Source organism: Aotus nancymaae, unplaced genomic scaffold (genome assembly GCF_030222135.1).
Source record: "Aotus nancymaae isolate 86718 unplaced genomic scaffold, 86718_ANA_hifiasm-v0.15.2.pri h1tg000019l, whole genome shotgun sequence".
NCBI classification, from domain to species: domain Eukaryota; kingdom Metazoa; phylum Chordata; class Mammalia; order Primates; family Aotidae; genus Aotus; species Aotus nancymaae.
The window spans coordinates 21,179,950-21,192,625 of NW_026988431.1; the positions used below are offsets into that span (position 1 = coordinate 21,179,950).

General features: G+C 38.1%; 1 protein-coding gene across 1 annotated transcript in view; it reads left to right on the forward strand.

Moving 5' to 3' along the window:
* Positions 1–12,676, forward strand: part of EFHB (EF-hand domain family member B) — a 48,620-nt gene that overhangs the window by 20,844 nt on the left and 15,100 nt on the right. The window contains exons 6-9 of the mRNA XM_012466724.2: positions 2,913–3,042; positions 6,826–6,909; positions 7,484–7,551; positions 11,520–11,674. Of these exons, the coding sequence (XP_012322147.2) occupies positions 2,913–3,042; positions 6,826–6,909; positions 7,484–7,551; positions 11,520–11,674 (437 nt within the window). The remainder of the gene's footprint in view (positions 1–2,912; positions 3,043–6,825; positions 6,910–7,483; positions 7,552–11,519; positions 11,675–12,676) is intronic.

The following is a 12,676-nucleotide window of genomic DNA, read 5'->3' on the forward strand; positions in this document are numbered from 1 at the left end:
TCCTGAGTAGCTGGGATTACAGGTGCCTGCCACCACACCCAGCTAATTTTTGTATTTGTAATAGAGACGGGGTTTCACCATGTTGGTCAGGCTGGTCTCAAACTCCTGACCTTGGTGATCCACCTGCCTTGGCCTCCCAAAGTGCTAGGATTACAGGCGTGAGCCACCACACCCTGCTGATGATGCTTTCATAGATGTTTTTCTTTGGACTTACATATGCATCGGTATATATGTTCTTTTTGTTCCACATCATATGTTTCCTTTTGCTTTTTTTGTCTTATGAAATACTTTGGAATGTCTGTTCATGTCAGTATCTATATTATATTTTCACTATTATGAAAATATATTGTCTATATACCTTTGTAAATGTGATTGGCTATTTCCTTAGGTTACATTCCTAGATTTCTGAGAATCTGAAGTTTTTACTCTTAGAGCCAAACTATTAGCTCAAATTACTGCCCAATTTGCCCTTAGACCTAGTGTATGAGAATATCCATTTCTCCACACCCTTCCCAATAATGAGCTCCGCCAATCTTCTTTATTTTTGCTTAACTATATATATATAATTTCTTGTTACTTCAGTATAAATATATTTCTTGTAACAAGACATTTACTGTTTTTATTTACATTATTTGAGTTACTAGTGAGACTGAATATCTTTATTTCAACATTACTTATCCTCTTGGTTGTTCTTTAGTTTCAGTCCTACTTTCTTATCTCAAAATAGAAAACTAACACCACATCCAGACTTGAAAAAAAAAAACCATAGTATTCAATTTTAAATTAAAAGACTTCTCTGTTCGGTTTTCAGCCCTCAATCACCCTTTGAATGTTTCTAATATGATGTAAAAGATGACAATGAAATATGAGGGTCACAATGTTTTGATGATCTTCCCAAATATCAGTGAGAACAAGTACAAAACACCAAACCTCTCAAATCTTAGCATGGTGGAAAGTGCTGCCAGAGACCTAAATCATTGCCATAGCTCCCTTGGTCTTCAGGATTTCCATAACAATGGTGGACAGCCTGTGTTTTTCATCACTGGGATCTCTTTTTCCCATACAATGCCCTTACTTACTTTCCAAATATTAAAGTTATTTGCCCATTTTAAGATTGAGTTATATATTTTCTATAAATTTTGAATATTAACCCTCTATCGGATATATAGTTTGCAAGTATTTTTTTCCAACTTATGGGTTACTATTTCATTTTGGTGATGGTTTCCTTTGCTGTGCAGAAGGTTTTTAATTTGACGTAGTTTCATTTATTTATTTTTGCTTTTGTAGTCTGAGCTTTTGTGTGTATCTAAAGACATCATTGCCAAGGCCAATGTCAATGGGTTTTTCCTCTATGTTTTCTTCCATGAGTTTTATGGTTTCAGGTCTTATGGTTAGTTTTTTTTAGTCTATTTTGAGTTAATTTTTGTGTATGGTGTTGCATGTGGAAATTAGGTTTCCCAAGATCCTTTATTGAAGAGACAATCCTTACTCCATTGTTTCTTCTTGCTGCCCTTGTTGAAAATTAGTTGATTGTATATGTTTGGATTTATTTCTGGGCTCTCCATACTCTTCCACTAATTTGTATGTCTTTTCTTTTCTTTTCTTTTTTTTTTTTTGAGATGGAGTTTTGCTCTTGTTGCCCAGGCTGTAGTGCAATGGTGTGATCTTGGCTCACTGCAACATCCACTGCCTGCGTTCAAGTGATTCTCCTACCTCAGCCTCCTGAGTAGCTGGGATTACAGGTGCCAACCACCACATTTGACTAATTTTTTGTATTTTTAGTAGAGATGGTGTTTCACTATGTTGGCCAGGTGTATGTCTGTTTTTATGCCAGTACCGTACTGTTCTAATTACTATAGATCTGTAATAGAATTTAAATCAGGATTTGTGATGCTTTCAACTTTTTTCTTTTTCCTAATAATTACTTTGGCTATTCAGAGTCTTTTGTGGTTCTATATAAATGTTAGGATTTTTAAAATTTATTTCTGTGAAGAATGCTCTTGGAATTTTGATAGGGATCACATTGAATCTGTATTTTGCTTTGGATAGTATGAACATTTTAAGAAAATTAAATCTTTCGATTGCTGAGCATGGAATATCTTTTCATTTTATTTGTGTCCTCTTCAATATCTTTTATCATTGTTTTATAGTTTTAAGTATACAGGTCTTTTACCTCTTTAAGTTCATTCCTAAGTATCTTATTTTTTAATGCTATCATAAATTGAATTGTTTTCTCAATTTCTTTTTTGTATAGGTTATTTTTTATAGAAATGCCATGGATTTTTATGTCTTGATTTTGTATTCTTCGACTTTACTGAATTCATTTATTAGTTCTTTTGTTTTTTGAGAAAGAGCCTCACTCTGTTGCCTAGGATGGAGTGCAGTGGTGTGATCTTGGCTCACTGCAACCTCGGCCTCCTGGGTTCAAGCGATTCTTGTGCTGCAGCCTCCCAAGTAGCTGGGATTACAGGTGCACACCACCATGACCAGCTAGGTTTTGTATTTTTAGAGAAGACAGGGTTTCACCATGTTGGCCAGACTGATCTCAAATTCCTAGCCTCAAGTGATCCACCAGTCTTGGTCTCCCAAAGTGCTGGGATTATAGGCATGAACCACTGTGCTCAGCCAAATTCATTACTTCTAACAGCTTTTTGATGGAGTCTTTGGGATTTTTTAAATACAGTTTTTCAAATATTGACACAAAGAATTGTTGTGTGTAGCATCCCACCAGTCTCCCGGCTCACGTCGGGGAATGCTTCTGTCGTCTGTAGCTAAATCTGTGCAATTCCCACACTGTTACAATTTCATTTTTTGTCTCATTCTCATTTTTAATGTAAATGAGAACATAATGTGTGCTTGCAAGATAAGATTGTGTTGCTTAAGTCATAAGTCTTCCTTTTTTTTCCCCACAGGAGAGGCAAAGAACCGAAAGTATAACCCATCAAGTTTCCATAGGTTTAATGTATATGGAGTACCAACACCACATTTTAATGATGGACGAGCCATGGCTAAATCTCTATATTGGCTCCATGAACTACAAATGTAAGTTTAATTACATTGTGCTCAGGAACAAGTATTAGACATTTGGACTTAAAGAAAAGTTGATTTTTAAAATTTACTTTTTGAAGAGGTAATACAATGATATGGTTCAAACAAAATTATTAGAAAAAAATAGAAAAAATAGTGTAATGTATTTCACTTCTGACACCCATCTTATCTAGTTTCTACAGAGGTAAAAATGATACTTTTTTTTTTTCTTTTAGCTGTTTTTATTCTGAAGTTACAAGCAAACATAAAGACCTATATGCATGTTTTAACTCTCTGGGATAAACTTTATTGTGTTTCTTAAACACAATGGACCTTCAAAACTCTACCAAGACAATTGTAATTGACTTGAAATTTATTTACTTGTCTATTTTATTATGAGAGAGTGTCTTGCTCTATTGCCCAGGCTGGAGTACAGTAGGGCTATCATAGCTCACTGCAACCTTGAACTCCTGAACTCAAGCTATCCACCTCAGCCTTCTGAATAGCTGGGAATAAAGGCATGAGCTAACTTCTTGTCTTGACCTGACATTTGTTATTCAGCTTTGTTGAATAGTTATTTGGGCACCTGAGCATCTGACTCAGCTTTTTCAAATTGTGACCTTTTTATATCTTCATTCCATATAAACTACTTCCCTAGGAAACAAAATTGGATCCTTAGTTTTTCATTTCCTGTATTATATTTTATATCTGAGCTAACACATACACTTTGGAAGATTGCTCATAAAAATCTAGGTTTCTTGTTATGATTTAAAAAAATCAGAAGATTGTGGACACTGGTGCCATGGGTTGAAAATTGTAAATACTGGTGCCTCACCATCCCTCCAAAGACACATGTCTATGTCCCGATGCCCAGAACCTATGAATGTTACTTTGCGTGGAAAAAAAAATTACATCTACTTTGTAGATGTAATTAAGTATCTTGAGGTGAAGAGATCATTCTGGAGTATCGGAGTGGGAATTAAATCTAATGGTCAGTATCCACAGAGGGGCAGAAGAAGATCTGATACACAAGAAGAAAAGACATGCAGAAGGGAAGGTATGTGAGGATGGAGATAGAAATTGGCGTCATGTGCCTATAACCGAGTAATGCTAAATAATGCCAACAGCCATAAGACTTTGGAAGAAGCAAGGAATGGGCTGGGTGTGGTGGCACATGCCTGTAGTCTCAGCACTTTGGGAGGCTGAGGTGGGAAGATGGCTTGAGCCCAGGAGCTTGAGGCTTGCCTGGGCAACATATTGATACCCCTCATTTCTAGGGAAAACAACAAAAAAAGCAAGAAATGAATTCTCCCCTAGAGTTGTTGGAAGAAATGTGGCCTTGCTGACACTTTGATTTCAGCCTTCTGGCTTCCAGGACTGTGAGAGAATACATTTTGAAAGCCACCAGGTTTTGGTAATTTGTTATAGCAACCACATGAAACTAATGCATGGGGCTTGCATTCATATTTGCCAATGATAGGGGTAGATTTGTTCTGACCTCTGCCCTCTTTAAAGGAGACAACGTCCCCCTAGGTTTCCATAGGCTCACCATGCACACAAACTTAGCATTCCTGCAGATGTCCAACCTGCCTCACTCTTTTGCCTATTTTGTCTCTGTGACAATAACAGCTTTCAGTCATAGAGGCAAAATTCTGAGCTCTTTATATATTATTGGTTTAATTATAATTCACCTATCCTGTGGAGTTCCTCTGTTTGTTAAAGTTATAGCCCTAAATGGCATTGATTTATTCTGACTCCCCCTACATTTTTCCCACCCCACCCCCGCCAACAAATGGGAAGGAAATGAAGAAATGAGATGAATTACTTACATTTCTTCTTTTGTTTCTCCACAGAGTGTCACTCTTCTCCAGAAATGCATTCAGCTCAGTAGTTCAATAGTACTGGAGATACTTTGAAAAGCAAATGGAGTTTAAGAATGTAATAATTTCATTGTTTATAGTCTTAGCAAAACAATAGAGAATTTATTAATTTTAATGTTATTAAATAGTAGTGTTGTAATTTTACAGGTTTTAAAAGAAATTTTGTTCATTTAATCACAGCTGTAGAAGTAACAAAATTATTTTACAGAAAACTGGCAAAATAAAATCACTCATAATCCTGTTCACTTTAATTCAACCATTATTATCATTTTAATCTATTTTTTCCTAGTGTGGCTTCCTAGGTAGATTTTTGTATAGTTTTCACCAGAGTGCAATCCCATTTTATATCCTGTTTTCCACGTAACATAAAGTAATGATATATTGCTGTATATGCCAGCATTGAAAATGCATGCAGTGTATTCTTATTAATGTGATATAATTTAATCACCCTCCACAATTGAACGTTTTGATTCTTCTATTATAGTCAATGAGGCTACAAACATTTGTACAGGTATAACTTTTCTACATTTTTTTTTTTGAGACAGGCTTACTCTGTTGCCCAGGCTGGAGTGCAGTGGCATGATCTTGGCTCATTGCAGCCTCTGACTCCTAGGTTCAAGTGACTTTCCTGCCTCAGCCTCCCAAGTACCTGGGATTTCAGGCATGCACCACACCTTGCTAAATTTTGTATTTTTAGTAGAGACAATTTCACCATGTTGGTCAGGGTGGTCTCCAACTCCTGACCTCAAGTGATCCACCCACTTTAGCCTCCCAAAGTGTTGGGATTACAGGTGTGAGCCACTGCACCCAGCCTCTTTTCTACATTTTTAATTGCTATCTGCATTATATCATTATTATTGGTTCCCAGATGTGGATAAAAGGGCATGAGTACTTTTATGCTTTTTGATTCATATTGCCCAATTATTTTCAAAAGCATTGTAGGAATTTGCACTAGCAATCTAAGTCTTCTACCATACTTTTTGCCAAAGTTAGATATTAACTCTCTCAATATATTTTTATATATTAGCTTGTTTGCTAGGTTAGAAGTGGCACTTTGTTGTTCTTTTATTACTATAGAGTATTATAAATTCTCCATGCGTTTGCTTACTAGATGTGAGTTATTCGTTTATATCATTTGGTTATTTATTTATTTGATGCTTAATTTTTTTTATTTTTATTTTTTGTAGAGACAGGATCTCACTATGTTACCCAGGCTGGTCCCAAACTCCTGGCCTCAACTGATTCTCCTGCCTTAGCTTACTAAAGTGTTGAGATTATAGGCATGAACTACTGCACCTGGCCTAATGCTTAATTTCTTTCTAGCAGTTTAAAGGGCTACACTTACTTTATTTTATTTTGTTTTTTTTGAGACATGGTCTCACTCCGTCATCCAGACTGGAGTCCAGTGGTGTAATCTCAGCTCAGCCTCTCAGGCTCAAGCGATCCTCCTAACTCAGCCTGCCCAGTAGTTGGGACTACAGGTGCATGTCACCATGCCCAGCTAGTTTTTGTATTTTTTTAAGAGACAGGCTTTCGCCATGTTGCCCAGGCTGGTCTCAAACTCCTGAGTTCAAGTGATCTGCCCACCTCGGCTTCCCTACGTGTTGAGATTACAGGGGTAAGCCACTGTGCCTGGCTGGGAGCTACACTTACAATAGTGATATTAACACTTTGTTTTTATTTACTAAAAATATTGTTTGCTTACCTTATTCATTAATCAAGGTTTATTTTTATTTTAGTGTAAATGAAAAAACAAATGACCAAATAAAACTTTCTTTTTTTAGCAGAGAGTTTCTTTTGAAACTACATTTGTTCCTTGAAGGCCTAATGATACTATGGTATTCTTCACCTTACGTATGTTTGGCAGCCAAGAATACTTTAGGTAATAGGGATACCTGATGATGTTCTAATTTTGCAGGAAAAGGGGAACTAAGTTTGTATCCAAAAGAGTGGACGATTTCAAAGAAAAGTTTCAACATAAACTTGGAAGAGTTTTAGATCCGTAAGTTAATGATTAACTTCAAATTGATAGTTTCTTTGCATAGAATTTAAAAAGTAATCTTGTGGTAACTGTTGGTGTGCCTATTAGATTCTATCTATTAAATAAGAAAATAGTTATTTTATTGTTAATTAGTTAATCTGTTAATGTCTATAGAATTTGGGATTCCGGGAAAGCAGTGAGTACTCCAAAATGCAGAGAGCACTGGGGAAGAGAGAGGGATAATTTTGCATAAAGCATTATTTCTGGGATATCAGAGATTCAACTTACTGTGTTTACATTTTTCTTTGTCTTTCCTGTCTGTCTTGCCTTCTATTTATGCTTTGGTAATTTTGCTTTGAATGTGTTCTGTTTTTTCTTTGTAATTCTGGTCTCTTGAAAGAGGGTGAAAGCATTCAGCCAATGTTAATGGAAGTGGAAGATCAGACAAAAGATCTATTGGGGAACTTTTATTTGATCTTCATAGTTTGGTTATAAGATAAAATATGGGCTACTAAGAACATATGGCAAACATATTTTAAATTCCAGGGATGCCATGTGGTGGGTATTTTAACTAAGGATTTGTTTTCTTTGATAGCATTGCAGAAACAATGAATGTTCCCTCAGACTACACATTTGGAGCTTGTCTCCGCCCTGAGGAGTATGGTAAATATACACACTTTCTCCTTAAAAAAACCCCCAAACAAACAGCAACAAAGTCTCCGCAAAGTTATGCAGTTAAGCTCACCATCTCCTTATTTCAAAGCTTCTAATTTTAAAGGCTTAAAATGTTGCATTAACATTAATGAGAAAAGTATATAACACAGAAAGAATTTTTTTGTTGTATTATGTTTGAAATAGGTACAGTTGGAAGCCCTTGTAATAAGTACCATAAGTGTAGTTAAGGCTTTGAATTTTATCTAGGAAAAATAAATATGGACTATATTAAACAAGCCAGAGTAAAATGGGGCAGTTTTTTAGTGACTTAGGGTATTGTCCTAGGTCCTTGCTTGTCAAAGTGTGGTCTGCAGACTGCCAGTATTGGCATCCCCTGGGAGCTTCTTAGAAATGCAGAATCTCAGGCCCCGCCCCAGAACTACTGAATCAGAAACTGCGTTTTAACTATATTTCTGGGTGAATTTTGAGCACATTCAAATATGAGAAAGCACTGTATTCTACAACCGCATAATTAAGAACCACTCTTTTCCCACCAGCCAGCCAGCTAGCCAATCAGTTAATCCATCAATCAGTACATAAAGTAGCAGAAGAAACTTACTTACTAGGATTTTGTCTTTCTTTCTAGGCAATCTAAACAGCAGACGTCTAAAGGGAAAAATATGCTACAGCTTATCGGGGTTGGGCTGTATATCAGTGGTTTTCAAAACATGGGCTGCAGACTACCTACATTAAAATCATCTAGGGAGTTTTATTAAATCTGCACATTCCTGGGACTCATGCCCTAGATAGTCTGATTCAGTAGGTTCTTATATACACTAAGGTTTAAGAACCACTATGAACAATGTTTTAGCTAAAGTCTACTCATTGACAAATAGAATAAATATTTATTTAGCTTATGTAAGACAGTGGTTTAGAGCATCATTAATTACCACATTAGGAAATTGTATTTTGATTCTGTTTTTACACAAATTACTAATGTTTAATGGGTGCCTATCCATCTTAGAGGCTTTAATATCTTTTGAAGAGGGTAAAGGATGATGAGGAAACCATCAATTAGCTTGAAAAAGAAGTAGGTAATCATGGTAAATTCTGCCTGTTTGAGGGCAAGCTTCATGCTGGTGGGTGATCTGTCTTGCTGTCTGTTGGAGCCTCAGGGTCCAGCACTTGGGACATCTTTCACCAATATTTATAGCATGAATTGATGAATTAAATGCCCAGTTAGGCCAGGCACAGTGGCTTATGCCTGTAATCCCAGCACTTTGGGTGGCTGAGGCGGGTGGATCACTTGAGGTCAGGAGTTCGAGACCAGTCTGGCCAACATGGTGAAACCCTGTCTCTACTAAAAATACAACCATTAGCCAGGTGTAGTGGCATGCGCTTGTAATCCCAGCTACTCAGGAGACCGAGGCAGGAGAATCACTTGAACCCAGGAGGTGGAGGTTGTTGTGAGCCAAGGTCATGCCACCACACTCCAGCCTGGGCAACAAAGCAAAACTGTCTAAAAAAAAAAAAAAAAAGCCCAGTTAATCATTTTGACAATTTAATAACACTGGCATACTTCTTGATGGTTGATTGACTTTATGTTTATACAGTGAATAATAAATGAAAAGTCTTATAAAATGAAAAGAAATGACTCTACATTAATAATTTCAAAAATATGTGCGTATAAGTACTAGCCTTGGTGCTGTATGGTGTAACTGAGAAAGGGAAATAAAGTCCTTTCTGAAATTTTTTGGGAACTCATAGATGAACATAGATTAACTCTGGGTTCTGGCCTTTTATAACTATGATTGGGGTCAACTCATGGCACTATTCTGCGGAAAACTCCTGGGTTTGCCTGCTTCCACGCACATATTGGGCCTGGATTTCTTTCTTGTCCTTACATAGGGAAATAAAGGCATTTGCACAAGTAACACCTCATCCCTAGGATCTGGAGTTATTGATTGCATTAAGATGCCTCCAGGAAGTGTGCAAAGGTCTGTGCCAAACTCCAGAATGCACCAGGGCAGAGGCAAAGTGAAGGGGAATCCAGGGCATGTGGACAGTAATGCATCATGAGAATTGGTTGCTGGCAGAATGTAACTGTGGAGCCCACTCGGCTCTTCTGACTACCATGGTATGGTATCCAGGTCATAAGTCTCTCTTAGGGCCAGAGCTTGTACTTCTGATTTCAGCTTTTTAGAAATGGCTCTTGAGTAATTGCAAGTGAGTTGATATCAGCTTCATAAATACTCTCTTAGGGCCAAGCCAAGAAAGTATCAGCATAGGTTTCATCCACCATGCATTAAACTTGATGGGATTGTGGCAGGAAAGCCATACAGGATTGAAAAAACAACAATTCAAATGATTATTTTTGGATGTTAATGGAGAGGGAAGGCCTCTGAAGATAAAAGATACTCAACCAAGAGCCATCTCATAGAAAGAAGAGCTTCATTACACAAAATAGCCACTCAAAGGGTTTATGTCTGAAGGAGGAGGAAAACAGGTCACACTTGTTTGTCAAAAATCATTTCTAGCAGACTTGAATTCCACTCGCAGAGCTTGTCTTATGTCTTGCCCACTTTAGAATGGTCTGATGGTAGCTGATCCCATTTCAGATAGCCTTGATCTGAGGCATTTGCCCTGTCCTTGGAATCAGCATGGTCTTCTCACCCGTACTTAGGATCCATCCTTAGAAAATGAGACTTTTATTGGCATATGAGTTATTAGCTCCTGATTGCAAAATAAATAAGCAAATTACAGGGCTATGAGTATCTTTTAAAAGAAACATGACAGAGTCTAATATGCCATACACAGAGTAGATACAAATATTAGTTGCCCTGAACAGCAACCAATGTTGCAACTTAAATTGATCCATCCAGGGTATCATAGCTACTGCCAGCAGGACCTTGTCTAAAAAAGCCGAGAGTCTGGTAGGGCATGGTGGCTCATGCCTGTAATCCCAGAACTTTGGGAGGCCAAGGTGGGTAAATCACTTGAGGTCAGGAGTTTGAGAGCAGCCTGACCAACATGGTGAAACCCCATCTCTACTAAAAATACAAAAATTAGCCAGGTGTGGTGGCAGGAGCCTGCAATCCCAGCTACTTGGGAGGCTGAGGTGGGAGAATCACATGAACCTGGGAAGTGGAGGTTGAAGGGAGCTGAGATCATGTAACTGCACTCCAGCCTGGGAGACAGAGAGAGACTCTGTCTCAAAAAATAAAAAAATAAATACAGAAATAAATAAAAGAAAAGAAAAGAAAAAGAGAAAGCAGAGGGTAGTCCTGGCAGGAAGATGGGAGGTGAGTTGGTTGGGGAAAATGAACAGAGGCAGGAGGTCTCCTCTGGTGGTATTCACCAAGCTGCCACATCTGAAGCAGCATGGTCAACTCTAGTTGGGGTGTGGGTCAGGACTCCTAGTTAATGGAGGTGTGAAGGGAGGCAGGCCTCCGGTGCTGGTGGTGGCATGAGTGGAAGCAAGACCGAGAAATGGAAACTTGGTATGCAGACTGACAGTCAACTGGAAACTCACATAGGAGAGAGCAGAGAATTTGAGTTTAATTTTTACAAGGCTCTCCAAGTTTAGTCAATTCCGAGGCACACCTGGAATCAGCCCTTGCTTTTAAATCCTCAGCATTGTAGACAAATGGCCAAGAGGTAGTCCAGCAAGGATTTCACTGTCTAAGGAAAAGACTTGACAGTTGAGTGGGGTTGGTGATGTCCACACAAAATTCATTTTTTAAGATTTTCTTCTTGAGCAGAGAGGTAACATGAAACAGAAATACTAATTTTTATCAATTTATCTACCTTTTTAGAGTACAGAAGGATTTTCTGACTTGCTGCATAATCAGGTCAGAGTTAGATGTTCCTTTCATTCACAGAGGTTGCTAGATCTCTCTCTCTCTCTTTGTAAAAGATAGAAATAATACAGAAAGACTTTAAATTTATGTAAAAAACTTTTTCCCTCTCTTCAATAGGAGTTGGTGATCTCATCCATAATAGACTTCCAGGTGAATATCTTCGAGGCAAGGATAGACAGCGAGCCCTGATTGCAGCAGTTCGGCATCACTTGAAGAAAGTTAATTACCAAAAGTTTGACACTTTGCTGGCAGCCTTCAGGCACTACGACAAGGCCAGTAATAGGGGAGAGCTTCTTGGTAATGCATGGGCTTACAGATCCCAGCAGTTTGGTGTACATCGGGGGTCAGCAAACTATAGCCTGTGGGCCAAATCCAGCCCACCGTTTGTGTAAGTAAAGTTTTATCAGAACACAACCATGCCTGTGTTGTTTTCAGTACTCTCCGTGGCTGCTTTTGCACTATGAATGCCGAGTTAGGTAGTAGCAACAAAAACAGTGTGGGCTTCAAAACCTAAAATATCTACTATTTGCCCCTTAACAGAAGACGTTTGCTGACCCCTTGTGCAGGTTATTGGTGGTCAAAGTGTGGTTCTACTACCACCATCATCATCACGTGGGAACTTGTTAGAAATGCCTATTACAAGGCCCATTTCAGATATACTGAGGTAGGAACTCTGGGATGGAGCCCAGCAATTTTAGCAAGCACTCTAGTGATTCTGATGCACATTCAAGTTTGAGAACCACTGTTGTGGATTATTAAACTGTAGTGTGCTGGGAGCAAGGGGGAGTGGGTAGCACTGTGGGTCCCTGGGGAAGACTTGACAATCTACACCTAAATCTGAATATATACACACAGTACCTGCATTCTTGGTCCAAGTCAAGCTTAGAGTGTCTTTTCCCTGGGGAGCAGGGTATGTGGTTTTAGTTTTGGGAGTGTAAGATCATTCAATGTTCAAGATACTCTAAATTTTATTCTTTGAAATAATCAGATCAATCTAGGGCTACATAATTACCTCACATAATTTTAGGCCCTCACAGAATTACTTTTACCAAGCTGCACTGCCTTTAGCTTATGCTAAGGAGCACTATTAGAAACTGCCATTGAAATGTGGCATATTTTTTGTTAGTATGCCCGTGAGGCTTTTATTTTTGTCACGTGCATCCTCTTTATAAGAAACTAAGTCTTGACAAAGAAAATAATTGTACTTCATCTAAGTATCTGAGTGGTTTTTATCTTATGGTTAGCATGAATTTTGTACTGATTATGCACACCTT